This window comes from Talpa europaea, assembly GCF_964194135.1.
Source record: "Talpa europaea genome assembly, chromosome: 15".
Lineage (NCBI taxonomy): Eukaryota > Metazoa > Chordata > Mammalia > Eulipotyphla > Talpidae > Talpa > Talpa europaea.
The window spans coordinates 4,481,161-4,494,803 of NC_140083.1; the positions used below are offsets into that span (position 1 = coordinate 4,481,161).

At 41.2% G+C, this 13,643-nt stretch overlaps 1 protein-coding gene across 1 annotated transcript in view; it reads left to right on the forward strand.

The window, feature by feature from the left end:
* Window positions 1–2,061: 2,061 nt before the first annotated feature.
* Window positions 2,062–13,643, forward strand: part of ENTHD1 (ENTH domain containing 1) — a gene marked incomplete at both ends in the record, with an annotated part of 104,660 nt that continues 93,078 nt past the window's right edge. Inside the window, one exon of the mRNA XM_084254893.1 lies at window positions 2,062–2,410. Coding sequence (XP_084111019.1) covers window positions 2,062–2,410 — 349 coding nt within the window. The remainder of the gene's footprint in view (window positions 2,411–13,643) is intronic.

Consider the following 13,643-nt stretch of genomic DNA (forward strand, 5'->3'; position numbering starts at 1 on the left):
CTGTGTTTTTGGCACGGAGTGACATATGTTTGTAAATGATAATTATTCACTTATCCAGATCTTTTCCTTTATGGTTTCTAATGGTTAGTAATATATTTAATTTAGGTATGGTGTCCAGCACATCCGTCCAAGGCTATTATTTAGGTACTTGTCTGGGGCAGAGAATTCATTTGAGAAATCATTTTTTAATTCTAAAAAGGCAGGTAGAGAATATAGGAAAATCTAAAAAATAGGATTCTATTCACACCCAAAATTAGATTGGAAGCTATCCAAAAAAGAAAAAAAAGGTTTAATGACCATTGTTCAATTCCTGCAGGTTATGATTCTAACAGGGTTGGTTTTTTTTTTTTTTAATAGACTTGTGAGGAAAAAGATCAATATTTGTTGCTCTAAGCCAGTGTCACAGAGCATCTCTGCATTCAGTGAGCTTGGTGGAGGGGAAAAAAGGACAATAGAAAAAGAAAACCCTCATGGTTGAAAATTTTAATAGCTTATTGAAACACATTATAAATCAGCTTTTCACTGTAGGAGTGAAGTCAGATAAAAATGCCTGTATTTGTAGTTCAAACCAGAGAGAAAAGCAGAAAAATGTAAAAACATGCCAGTTCTCTTTCTTCCTAGAGTGTTGATAGTCTCTTTTTGAGAAATCTTAATTAAATGGGTCCATTTTCTATCTTGCTTATTTGAGGATGCATTGGACTTTTTTTGAGAGTTAATTATCCCCTCTTATTTTTTAAGAGGGAAGTGATAGTTCATTAGGATGCTTCTGAAATTTTATATCTCCCTTAAATGCACACAGAGAAATTAATCAAGCCTGAGCTAGGACTTGAGAAGGTCAAGGAAGAGAAACAAAACCAAAAATAACAAAACGCATTTGTTATGGATTTTAATGATTTTCTTTTGTTATGTGGGCAGTTTCTGTAGTAAAATCTGATTATAGATTGTTGAGGCTTCATTGGATCTGGATGCTCATCAGGCTTAAAATCAATTTAGGACGCTATGCTGTGGCCATCAGTGGTGAGTAGTTGCTAGGGCAACTGCCAACCGGCTGAGCTACCTTAAAGCAAAGTAATGGAAAAGAAGGAAGGGAATGATTTACTATGAACTACAAATTGATATTCACAAACATCATTTAAAAATTGGAGACTCAAGTTTTAATGTATTTCCCATCTTTGTCTGCCCTTGGTTTTGAAATCTGAGAGATAATTGCTGACCCTTTTAGGTTTTCAGGAAATCCTTACGCTATTTGAATCATACTGTTGACATTGTTTAATCCTAAACTCATACTTTCATTCTAAAATTCAGTAAAGAGAGTCATTTAGCCTTTTCCTCCAACTTACTAGTGTGACCAGGACTGAAATATTGGTCTAGCATGCTGTGAGTTAGATGTCCACTGAGGGGCAGCTACTTGTCTTAATAACCGTTCCTCCTTTTAATAAGGTCAGACATGTGGATCGGATTTTGAGGACTAGTAGTTCTAACAAGGATACAACCATACGGCCACTTGATGACTCTTACACTCCATTTTCAGCATCTTAATTACTTTCAGGACATAATTTTTTTCATATATGATAACAAATCTTCAGAATGAGATGTCAGTGAAAGTTGTTCTCTTATGCTAACTTATCCACCTTCCAAGTCACGCTCATAATGACAATTGAATGATATTTTCTGTGGAGACATTGAAGATTAGAAAGACCACCTATGTTTCTTGAAATACTGTAGACCAACCCCTTATGAGAGATTTCCCATACTGTTCCTAGGAAGGTTTATATGATATGCCACCTTCAATTTTGACTGATGTAAGTCAGGGTTGATTTAGAAACAAAATCTCGATTTTTCAGATTGATTTGGTCTTTTATAGATGTTTTAAAAATCTTTAACCCTCTTTTGTGCTGTCCTTTGTAGGAAATTGATACATTATCCGATGAAGATGAATCATTTGATTTGGGAAGCAGCTGAACTGGGGACAGGTGACCTCGCCAGGATTTTATAAACCAAGCACATTAACTCCTCTTCCGTTGCCCTTACCCGTATCTCATCTTCCAACTTGTCTGACTAATGGCATTCAGGAGGCAAGTGAAAAACTTCATGAAAAATTACACAGATGCTGAAGTAAAAGTCAGGGAAGCGACTTCTAATGACCCTTGGGGTCCTTCCAGTTCTCTGATGTTAGATATCAGTGACCTGACTTTCAACACAATTTCTCTCTCAGAGATTATGAATATGCTGTGGCAGAGACTCAGTGACCATGGGAAGAACTGGCGCCATGTGTATAAGTCCCTGACGCTGATGGATTATCTCATCAAGAATGGATCAAAGAAAGTTATCCAGCTTTGCAGAGAGGGGTTCTGTAACCTTCAAACACTAAAAGACTTTCAGCACGTAGATGAAGCTGGGAAAGACCAAGGTAACAGTTAAGGAAATTTATACAGTGTGCCAGGAGCCATTTCGAGTTTGGGAGGGGGGTCACTTTATTTTTATTTTTTTTTTAAGATTTATTTATGCCTACAAGAACTGGGATACAGGCCAGAGGTGTGGGGGGATTCACCAGAGACAGAGTGGGGAACAGAACGGGCAGATTGAGTGAAATACACTGCTGAGGGGAGCAGCGGGTGAGTCAGGAGAGGTCTGCCGTGCCATGTGGGTCACCTCTCTCGCGGGTGATCAAACTCCAGCTGCAGTGACTGCTGATAGCTTCATAGTGCTGCGACTTAACCCCTTAAGCCACCAAGGAGGTCCCAGGAGGGAGTCATTTTAAACTGGGAGGTGGAGAAAGTTGTTCTTCTATGTATTACCTTTCCTCTGGGACAGTTTTGGCTTCCAGCTTGGTCCTTTGTGGTTATTCTTGAGTGCCTTAGAGAAAACTGACTCCCTTTTTTTCCAAAAGGATGTGTAAAGCTAACACATACAGGTTCCTCATAAAATGATACTTCATAGAAGATGAACAAAGTGAATAAAACAGGAGGCATGGCAGTTTGGTAGAATAATATCACTGTAATTCATAATTATAATTAGCCTGGAATTTAGTCATAAATGTAAGAAAGTGTTTTCAAAGACTATGGAATCTTCAAAGATTATCTCGATGGAGGTAGTTATATGAATACCAAAATTTAGGTCATAAGATAATTTTGTCGGGGGTGGAGGAGGAGGTGAAGTAGGGGAAGGGGGACAGAACACGGCACCGGGATGATTCAGTGCTGCTGAGATGCTGCGCCGGGACAGAATCAGCACTTCCTCCCCATCGAATGTAAAATTATAAGTTGTGTTTAAAGTGAATAGTCTTATGAATCATGAGGAGAGGATAAAATTCAGTGCCGTCTCTGTGTTAAGTGTACGTTTTTAAAATAGACTGTGTTTTAGAGCAGTTTTAGGTTTACAGAAAAATTATGCAGAAAGTAGAGTTCCCACATGCCCTTCCCACCCACACGCAGGTTCTTCTATTAGCATCTTGCATTAGGAGGGTACATTTGTTGCAATTGACAAACCGATATCGACACGTTATTATTAGCTAAATTCCTTGATTTACAGGAGGCTGGTTCTTTGGGGCCTGCAGTCCTGTGGGTTTAAGAAAATGCATATGCCGTGCCAGGGATCTGCCATCCCAGGGTCTCACAGAACATGTGAAAACGATGAGGCCTGTGCCCCACCTACCCTCCTCCTCGCTCCCGAACCCCTGGCAGCCTCTCATCTTTTCATTGTCTCTCTAGTTTTGCCTTTTCCAGAGTGTCGTATAGTTGGATCATACAATATGCAGCTTTTCCAAACTGGGTTCTTTCCCTTAGCAATATGCATGGAAGGTTCTTCCATGTCTTTTTATAGCTTGAGAACTCATTCGTTTTTTTCCCCTCTTCACTTAAAAAAAAAAAAAAAAACTAACTTGATTGAGATATAATTACCATACAATTCCCCATTTGAGCATATATTCCTGTAGATTTTGGAGTGTGTGTGTGTGCCTGCGTGTGTATTTAATTGTGATAAATATATAATAAAATTTGCCATTTTAAGTATAAAATTCAGTGGCATTTACATTCACAATATTGTGCAATCATCACTACTATTTTTAAAACCTTTTCATTACCGCAAACAGAAACTCTTATCCCTTAAGTACTAACTATCCTCTAATCTACTTTCTGTTCCTATAAAATTTCTATAAAATTCTAGGCAGTTCATATAAATGGAATCATAAAGTATTAGTCCTTTTCAGATTGGTTTCTTCCACTTACCAGTAAGCATTTAAGATTCTTCAGTGTCTGATTTATTTCACTTATGATAGTGACCTCCAGATTCATCCACATTATAGGGCTTGTCAGAACTTCCTTCCCTTTATAGCTGAGTAATACTCTGTTGCATGTATATGCTACATTTTATTTATTTATCTATTGATGAAGTCTTGGATTGATTCCACCTTTGGCTGTTGTGAGTAACACTGCAGTGAAATTAGTATACAAGTATCGGTTTAAGTGTATACTTAGAATGCAATGACTGGATCATATGAATAACTCAATGTTTAGCTTTTTGAGGAATCACTAAACTTAGCAGCTGCACCATTTTACATTCCCACCGGTGATGTGAGAAGTTTCTGTTTCTCCTTGCCAACACTTGTTGTGGTTCGCCCTTTGGATTATAGTTATCGCACTGGGTGTGAACGTATCTCATCGTGGTTTTTATTTACACAGCCCCAAAACTAATGGTGTTGAGCATCTTTTCATGTCCTGTGGACCAGTTATCTTCTTTGGAGAAACGTCTATTCAGATCATTTTTCCTTTCTTAACTGAGTTATTTGTTTTTTTATTGTTGACTTCGAAGACTTCTTTATATATTCTGGATATTAACCTGTATGCTACTATTTTGCTGAACTTACTTGTTAGCTATAATAGTTTTTTTCTCTTTTACATTCCTTAAGCTTTCTCCCATATGAGACCATGTCATCTGACATAGGGAATATTTGATTTTATTACTTACTTATTGTCTATTCTTATGAAAAATAAGTTTTATGAGGACCAGGAAATTTTATTTCTGCTTTGTCCATGCTCCATCTCCAGCATGACAGAAGTGCTCACTCATGAATTATAGTAATATTACAGGAGGGAAAAGTTGGGAAAAGACATAGCAAAACTCATTTTTAACATGTTAACATTTTCAAGTAATGTTCTCGATGTTTTTCTTCAATCACCAGACGCTCTTTCAGGTGAACTGTTTCTAAATTTAAAGCATTGAGTTTAATTGTTCCTCTGAAAAAATGTACAGTAAATAAATAATTTTCTTTGTGTTTCTAGACTTTCGCGAGACACCGTTGCATTTTTTAGATTATTTGGATGCATTGCTTTACATTTAAAGGCACTTCACCTGAAAATATCTAGAATTTATAGAAAAATATGTTGAACACACTATTTTTAGGTGAACTAGCATCATTTAAAAATAAGTTTATTCTTTATTTCCCAACCTTTTGAGCCCTGTCTGTTCGCAAACAAAGTTTATGGAATTTAGTGATATGACAAGCACTGTTCTAAACACATTGAATTTGTTAACTCAGTCAATCTTTATAGTAACCCTTCGAATTAGGTTGTGGTGTTGGCCCTGTTTTACTGAGGCAGCTAAGAATCAGAGCTAGTTAGTGACAAAGCCGAGATGGCTATTTAGATGTTTGGGCTCCAGAACCCATGTCTGTATTGCTGTATTGAATGATTGAGTGAATGGTGCTGGCCAATCCCAATCATGCTCTTCCTTCTCCTCCACCTTCTCAACCTGTGTCATGTCCGCAGTCTTGACCAAGTCCTGGACTAATTATAAGTAGAAACACGAGGAAGGTAGAATAGGTTGAGAATGGAATTAGATCTGTTCACTAATCTGGGACAGGAACTAAAATTTTAGCCTTTTTTGCAAGTATTTCAGAGTTATTTAGGTTAAAAAAAAAAAGCTAGACACAGCTGGTCCATTGCTTTTATCATAGATTTAGGGCCCATTACATGTTAGGCCCAGCCTCACCAGCCAGGATGCCATGTTCCCGCAGAGCGTGCAGGGGCTCCAGCCGGTAGTCCTGTGCCTCCGTGACGTTCTCAGGTAAAAACCTTTACGTCCACGCTCCTGTGTACTCTCTTGGGACACTTTTATATACATATCTATATCCCTTGCAAAACTGAATTTCTTTTTTATTTAAAGATTATTTATGCATACAAGAGCTGGGTACAGGCCAGAGGTGTGTGTGTGGGGTGGGGGCGGGTAGAGGAGTCACCAGAGACAGAGCGGGGAACAGAACAGGCAGACTGACTGAAACACACTGGTGAGGGGAGCAGTGGGCGAGTCAGGAGAGGTCTGCTGCGTCATGTGGGTTGCTCCCTGGCCGTCCGAGATCACGCTGCAGTGGCTGTGGATAGCTTCATAGGTTGCGTCCTACCCCTTGCGCCACCAGGGAGGCCCGCAAAACTGAATTTCTTAAAGACATGAACAGTATCTCTAGCACTTAGTACATCACTTGGGAATAGGGTCTCTCAATATATCTTTGATAAATGGATGATTAATATCTTAGGATTTTTATTTTTATACTTTTAGCAATTGAATTTCTTTCAGGAACATAAAAATATGTTAGTGTTGACTCCTTTAATAACATAAAAACAAAAATAAACAAAAATAACAATAAAAATTTCCATTTCTTTGCTATAAATTACTTTTTAAAATAAATTTCTACTGCTAACATGCTTGATTGAGATGTAACTTATATAGCATAAAATGCACAGATCGTAATTGGACAGGTTGATGAGTTTTGATAAGTGTAACCGTCGCCCATATTAAAATAAAGAGCATTTCTGTCATCCCAGAAAGTTCCTCATATTAATTAATCTTGTTGCTTCTCTGTGCTGTACTTTGGAGAATTCCTTAGTAGTATTCTTTTCTTACCAATTCTCTCTCCAACTGTTAGGTTCTGAAGTTTATCTTGGATTGTTGAGGGTTTTTCTTTGTAATCCCAATGACTGTTGTTTTCATTCCTAGGGATTTTTAATTGGCTCTTCTTGCCTGTTCATCTGTTCTTGTTTTATTTCTGCCTGGTTTTTTAATATATAATTTCATATTCCTTGCCATGGATATGATTCCAGTTAATCATATTTATTTAAACATCTTTGTTACAGGATTATGTAGCTATGAATGTAGAATTTTTATTTATGGAAAAACCTGTAGAACAGGGCTTTCATTTGGAGTGCGTTTACGTTTCAGCTGCTTTATTCGCTACCTCTCTCAACACTAGATTTTTAAAAAATCAATGTTAGAATTTTAGTTTTCAGGCTTATTTTGAGAGAGAGGCTTTCCGCCATCCACCCACGCTCACTTTCCCCTGCACGTTGGTTTTTTCAGTTCCCACGTCCCAGAGCCTGAGGCGCTCCCAGCACAGCCCTTGGGAAGATGCTCAGGACTCAGGCCCTGAGAGCGCCAGGGTCTCACGCAAGTCCTGAGCCGGCAGGGGCCTTAGTTTAGTTCCAGTCCTCAGGGCTGCGCATCCTTCTGCTTCTAGACCGGCAGCTGCAAATAAGTTATAGCCCAGGAGGCAGTAAGCATCTGGGTTCTTTATTTCTTTTTCTTTTCTTCCCAGCCTTCTCTCACAAACACAGTGCGGTGCCCCCTGACATCAAAGAGGGACCGCGGCACTGCCTGACACCCGAGGAGCCCAACGCCTGCCGCAGGGGCAACAGCACAGCGGCCCCCTCGGCCTCGGCCCTGCTCACCGCTGGTGGCTTCTCTTGTATTTCTGAAGGTTTTTTTCTTGTTTCTGAGAGTGCTGATGTCCATTGTTGCTGTGTATTTGGAGCAGAGCAGAGGGGGACTTTGAAGCATGAACTCATTGTGCCAACTTGACGGAGGTTTTTCAGTGTGAAAATAGCTTGTTCAGATACACTGCTTGGGGCTCCTCTCCCCACCCCTGTGCCTGCCCCTGAAGGCACTGTGGAGAGTAGGCTGGAAGGGACATTAAGGGTAAGTGAATAATTTAGAACACCACAGGCAACAAATGATCAGGGCCTGGACTGAGGGAGAGGGAGGCCAGGAGCTCTTCCACAGACACAGTGGCGGAGCTGGCTGGGGCTGAATTGGGGGAGGTCAGTGCTCATATTAGCAGCTTAGCATGGAGGTGAAATTCATTGAGCAAAGAATAAAGGAAAAGAGTATGTTGTGATAGGTTGGTAGGCCGAGAGGCGAGAGAAGGTTATCAAGATGCTTTCTAACTGCCATTTGAACCCCAGCTCTGCTTTTCTGCGAGTCTGGTGTGTCTTTCCTGCTGGCACAGTGCAGTCCCCGGGATCTTTGAATCTCTTCAGGAGGCTCAGGAAGATGCTCAGGACTCAGGCCCTGAGAGCACCTTGGGAAGTTCTATAGACCCCCACCCCCACCACACCGCACCTGGGCTGTTTTCCTCAGCCTGTGTATTCATTTATTTAGCAAACAGTTCTTCCTGAGTGTCTCTTAAGCTTACAAGTAGTTCTGGCCCTCCAGGGTATCGCATTCTGAGGAAAAAGACATTTCCCAGATAAAAAGCCAATTAGGAACTGGAAGTACTGTCAAGACCAGTGTGGGTGCTCTCGGAGTGTGACATTGGGGCTGGGGTATGTGGAGGCCAGGAGAGGTGTTAGCCCTCCAGAGGCTTTCCTGTGGGCTGAACTCTGAGGGGCCTCCTCTGCCCAGCACTCTGCCAGGCTCCATAGGACTGACCTTTTCTTGCTCTTCAAGACTCAGGTGATGTTTTACTTTGTCAGTAAGACTTTCTTTGCCTGCACCCAAGTTGATTAGCACATCCTCTTCAGTTCCTTGATGTTTTTTTTTTTTTTTTTTTTACCAGGAGTCACCTGGTTTAGGGACCTCGATCTCACCTGTGCCTCTGCTGCTTAGAAATTTTCTTGAAACCTAAGTGTTCAAGAAATGAACTGGTGACGGCAGAAGTGTGTGTCTTCCACTCCTGCTCTGTTGCACAGTTGCTTCAGGGAGTGTATGTCTTAGTCCTCCTCAGGTTGGCATTCTACTCACCCATGTCTCAGTCCTGTTACTCTTCCCTTCAGGCTGTGGTATCCTCCTCCTGGGGGCCCACTGCAGCCACCTCCCTGTAGCCACAGTGACGGGCCTGTGACTCTCAAGCTGGGCCACTCAGAGACAGTCTCCTGGATTTTTCAGTGAAGGAAAAGAAAACTGCTTATGTGGCAGAGGTGTGGATCTGGAGCTGTCTGAGGCCCTCCTTATATCCAGATGGAAGAAAACAATTTGCAAGAGGAGAAAATAAAGGCAAGACACAGACAGGAGCAGCAGTGAGTGGAGAGGGAAGACGAGTTCTGGTAATTTCTGTGTCTGCTTCATTTGTACCAGAAGTCCAGTTTCCGCCCCTGATTTTCCCATGGCTTTTGTCCTAACCCGTCCAAATTGAGTTTCTGTCATTTATAACCCAGTGATCCTAATTTAGGACAGTACATAGCTTTATTTTCTTTTGTTTTTTTTTAATTAATAAATTTTATTTTTATATTCCCCATACAATTGCAATCCCCCCATTTTAACCTTCACTTCAAATAATGACCTTTTCATCTTCTTTTAATTTTAATTTTTTATCATTGAGATAACACACAACTCAATAAAAAACCAAAGACCCCAATCCAAAAGTGGGCAGAAGAGCTAAATAGACGCTTCTCCAAAGAAGACAACTGATAGGGACACGAAAAAGTCTCGTCATCCCTCACCATCAGGGAAGTGAGACTGGCCCATATTGAAAAGACCAGGAACAAGTGCTGGCGAAGAGGTGGAGAGCAGGAACCCTCGTCCATGGCGTGGGAGTGCCGACTGGTCCAGTGCCTGTGGGAGCAGTGTGGAGGGAGCAGCCCTGGTCCAGTGCCTGTGGGAGCAGCCCTAAGATAGGAGAAACCTTCTTATTTTGAGATGTTTTACATAATATCCTTGCATATTGGCCTTTACATAGTTTATTTTCTTGTTTCAGAGATGTCTCCTCTCCCCATCCCTGTGCCTCGACTACCTCACTTCCCCCCCTTGCACCCCCCAGCCCCTTTTATGCTTCCCCCTTTTTTCTTTTGTTCTCTCCCAGACACAAAGCAGTTGTTGCCTAAGTTTATTCTGTTTCCACTATGATTCTGTTTTAGTAGCATGTCCTCCTTCCTTTCTTTTTAGAAATACATTTGTTAGCATGAGTAACCATCCTATTGTTTCTGTTGTCATAATTAACACATCTGGTTGGCCTGGGTTTGTCTTGGATTTTTTCACTTTCCATTTTGATGCTTTAGAACAGGCAGGTTGGGACCCCAGCATCTTGATGGTGGACAGGTCGCCAGGGCAGTGGGCACCCTTGATTGGGCCCTTCCCTTCTGGATGGTTTCTGCCCTATTTTTGGTGGATGCTGTGCCCAGACCTTCCTGGGGCTGCAGCCTGCTCCCAAGGCGGGCCCTGATGTTCAGGGAGAAGTCCTCCCTCGCCGCAGCCGCCTTTGTCCTTAGTGTACCTGCTTCTCCCTTGAACTCTCCCAGCTGCCCGCAAAGCCCACCAATCCACGCAGACTCCAAATAGCGGTCTCCACGTCTGTCCCATAATTTCCATCTCTATTCTTTTCTAATAAGAGGTGTTGCAAGAAATGATTTCATGCCAAGCAATTTTCCCAGGTAGCTAAGTTATAAACAGGCACTCACTATCTTTCATCCCTCTGATTCCCTTTGCATATATCAAGGGTAAATCTGGTCCTTTATCAGTTTATTCACTGGTAAATATGTATTAACTGCTATGTGCCAATCATTTTTATAGACAATGAAGATACTGGGTGAATGAGAGTCTCTGACAGTAAACAAGAACACAAATACATGTATCATACACTATTAGGTGGTGATAAATGCTGAAGTGAAAAGGCAGAATAAAGGGATAGAATAATGGAGTGGGGCTTGGGGGGACTTATTCAAATTTTATTTTATTATTTTGGGAAGAAAATAAGATTCCCATTACCATCCCTTACCCCACCTGTACCGTTCCCCGCCTCCCAACCTTGTCCTTCTGGTAACCTCAGTTTTCCACTGTTCATTGGTTTATGTTTATTTTGCTTTATCAGTTCATCTGCTTTGAGTCCTTATATTCCCCACATACATGAAATCATCCAGTATTTTTCTGGTTAATTTTGCTTCACATTATCCTCTCAAGCTCCTTCCATTTTGCTGCAAATGGCAGAATTTCATCTTTCCTTACAGCTGAAGCGTGTCCTACTGCATGTACAGACCGCAGCATCTCACCCAATCATCTGTCAGTGGCACTTAGGTTGCTTCTGTGACTCAGTTACCATAAATAATGCTGCGGTAAATCTGGCGCATAAATTTTTTTAAATTCATGGCTTCGTGTTCTTCAGATAGGTGCCCAGCTGCTGGATCATGTGGAGCTTCTACTTAGAGTTTTCAAAATAGTTCACACCACTTTCCAAAATGGCTGCATCTGTTTTCATTCCTACTAACAGTGCCTAAGAGCTCCTCTTCCTCGCATCCTCTCCAGAGCTTGTTGTTAGGAGTCTTTTGATGTGTGCTGTTCTCACAGATGTGAGGCGATCCCTGGAGGTGGTATTGATTTGCATTGCCCTTGCTAAAAGTGGTGATGACCTGTTTTCCTGTCTGTTGGCCATCTGTGTATCCTCTGTGGAAATATGTCTGTTAGGATTTTCTGCCCACGTTTTAATTTCGTTTTTTGTTAAGGTAAAGGATTTCTTTGTGTGCCTTGGATATTAATCCCTCTTGGTTGTGTGATATGTAAATATCTTCTCCTATTCAGTAGATTGTCTTTTTAGTCTTTTTTTTTTTTTGCCATGTAAACAATTTTTAATTTGATATAATCCCAGTTGTTTATTTGGGCTTTCATTTCCTTTGCTTGCTCCCCACCCCCCCCATTATCATTAATGTCAAGGGACATATTGCCTATGCTTTCTTCTATATTTATGGTTTCAGGTCTTATATCCAAGTCTTTAATCCAATTTTAATTGTGTGTGCCTGTGTATGTGTGTGTGTGTGTGTATGTATGGAGTTAGAGCGCCAACTTCATTCTTTTACATGTCACTGTCCAGTTTTCCCTACACCATTGGTTAAAGAGATTTTCTTTTCTTTGATGTATTGTCATGGCTCTTTTTTCATAAATTTGGTGTGGATATGTGCCTGCATTTATTTCTGTGCTTTTGGTTCTGTTCCATAGATCAGTATGTCTGTTTACATTCCAAGTATCCTGTTTAAATTATTGTTGCTTTATAATATAGTTTAAAATCAGGTAACATGATTCCTCCATTTTTCCTTTCTTTCACGATTGCTTTAGCTGTTCAAGTTGGGGATGGGGCTATTTTAGAGAGGTGGGTAGAAGGAAGGCATCACTGAGGAGGGGACATTTGAGTGGAAACCTGAATGAATTAGGAATCTCGCCATACAAAAGTTCCTTTCAGAAGTAACAGCTAGCATGACATTCTAAGGTGATCAGGAGTGGGGTGGGATTGCAAAATAGGCAGCCAGAGTGACTGGAGGAGAGGGCGGGCAAGGGAAAGTAGAAATATGAAGCAGTTACAACAGAATTTTGGTAATGATTAAGAAGTGAGATTAGATAAAATGATCTTGGAAGAGATGGCAACATGAGGAAAGGCTTCTGACTGTTGATACTAATCCTTGAGGAAGTGGCTGGCAGGTAGAGCACCTCATTGGCCCTATCATCTGAATATACCCTGAGTTTCACCACTTCTAATGACCTCTGTTACTAGTAAATTGTAATTAGAAACATTAACTTTTAATTCATCACACATGGAGCCAAAAGAAACATGGTACTGGATCTTTAGGGACTCTTCAGTTTGCTTCTAGAAGGTGACTAGAGAAGAAATGAGCTGGTCCCAAGATGTGGAGAGGTAAGTGATGTCCTTTATTATTTGTCATGGGAGAGGGTGAGGAGAATAATATCATATATTTGAGTGAATATACTTTCAGATCTGTGAGTTAGACTGAACAAGTGCTTATACAACGTGCATACACCAGTGTCAGATAAGAAAGTCAGACCCAGCAGATCTCCTGGCCTGCTCAGAGCGGCACGGATGGTGAGGGGCAATGCTGTGCTTGGCACTCAGCTCTTGGCCATGCTCTGGCACTCTGCTGATGGCGTCTGGTAGGATGTTATACCAAAGAAAAGCCTGTTGCCTCCCTTCTCATGTTCCACCCCAGTGGTACCTCTCCAAAGCAGCAGATACTAGGTGTTGTGGGTACACAGCAGTCTGCTCGTGCAGCCATCCATCCATTCATCCATTCATCCGTCTCTCTGTCCATCCATCCATCCATGTATTTCTTTATCTGCTTCTTTCTAATTGGTACTTACATAGTAGCTTATGTCACCTGTGCTTTACATATTTGATCATACTGTACATATAGTTTAGTGATTTTTTTTTCTTTTTCTTTTTTTTTTTTTTTATAGAGGCATGTTTTATTTATTTATTTATTTGTTTGTTTGTTTATACATGCACTGGGTACAGTCAGAAGCGCGGGAGGGTGAGAGAATTCACCAGAGCCAGAGCGGGGAGCAGAGCAGGCAGAAGGACCGAAGTACACTGCTGAGGGGAGCAGCGGGCGGCAGGAGAGGTCTGCGCGCCATGTGGGACCCTCCTCCGGTGGCCGAGGAGC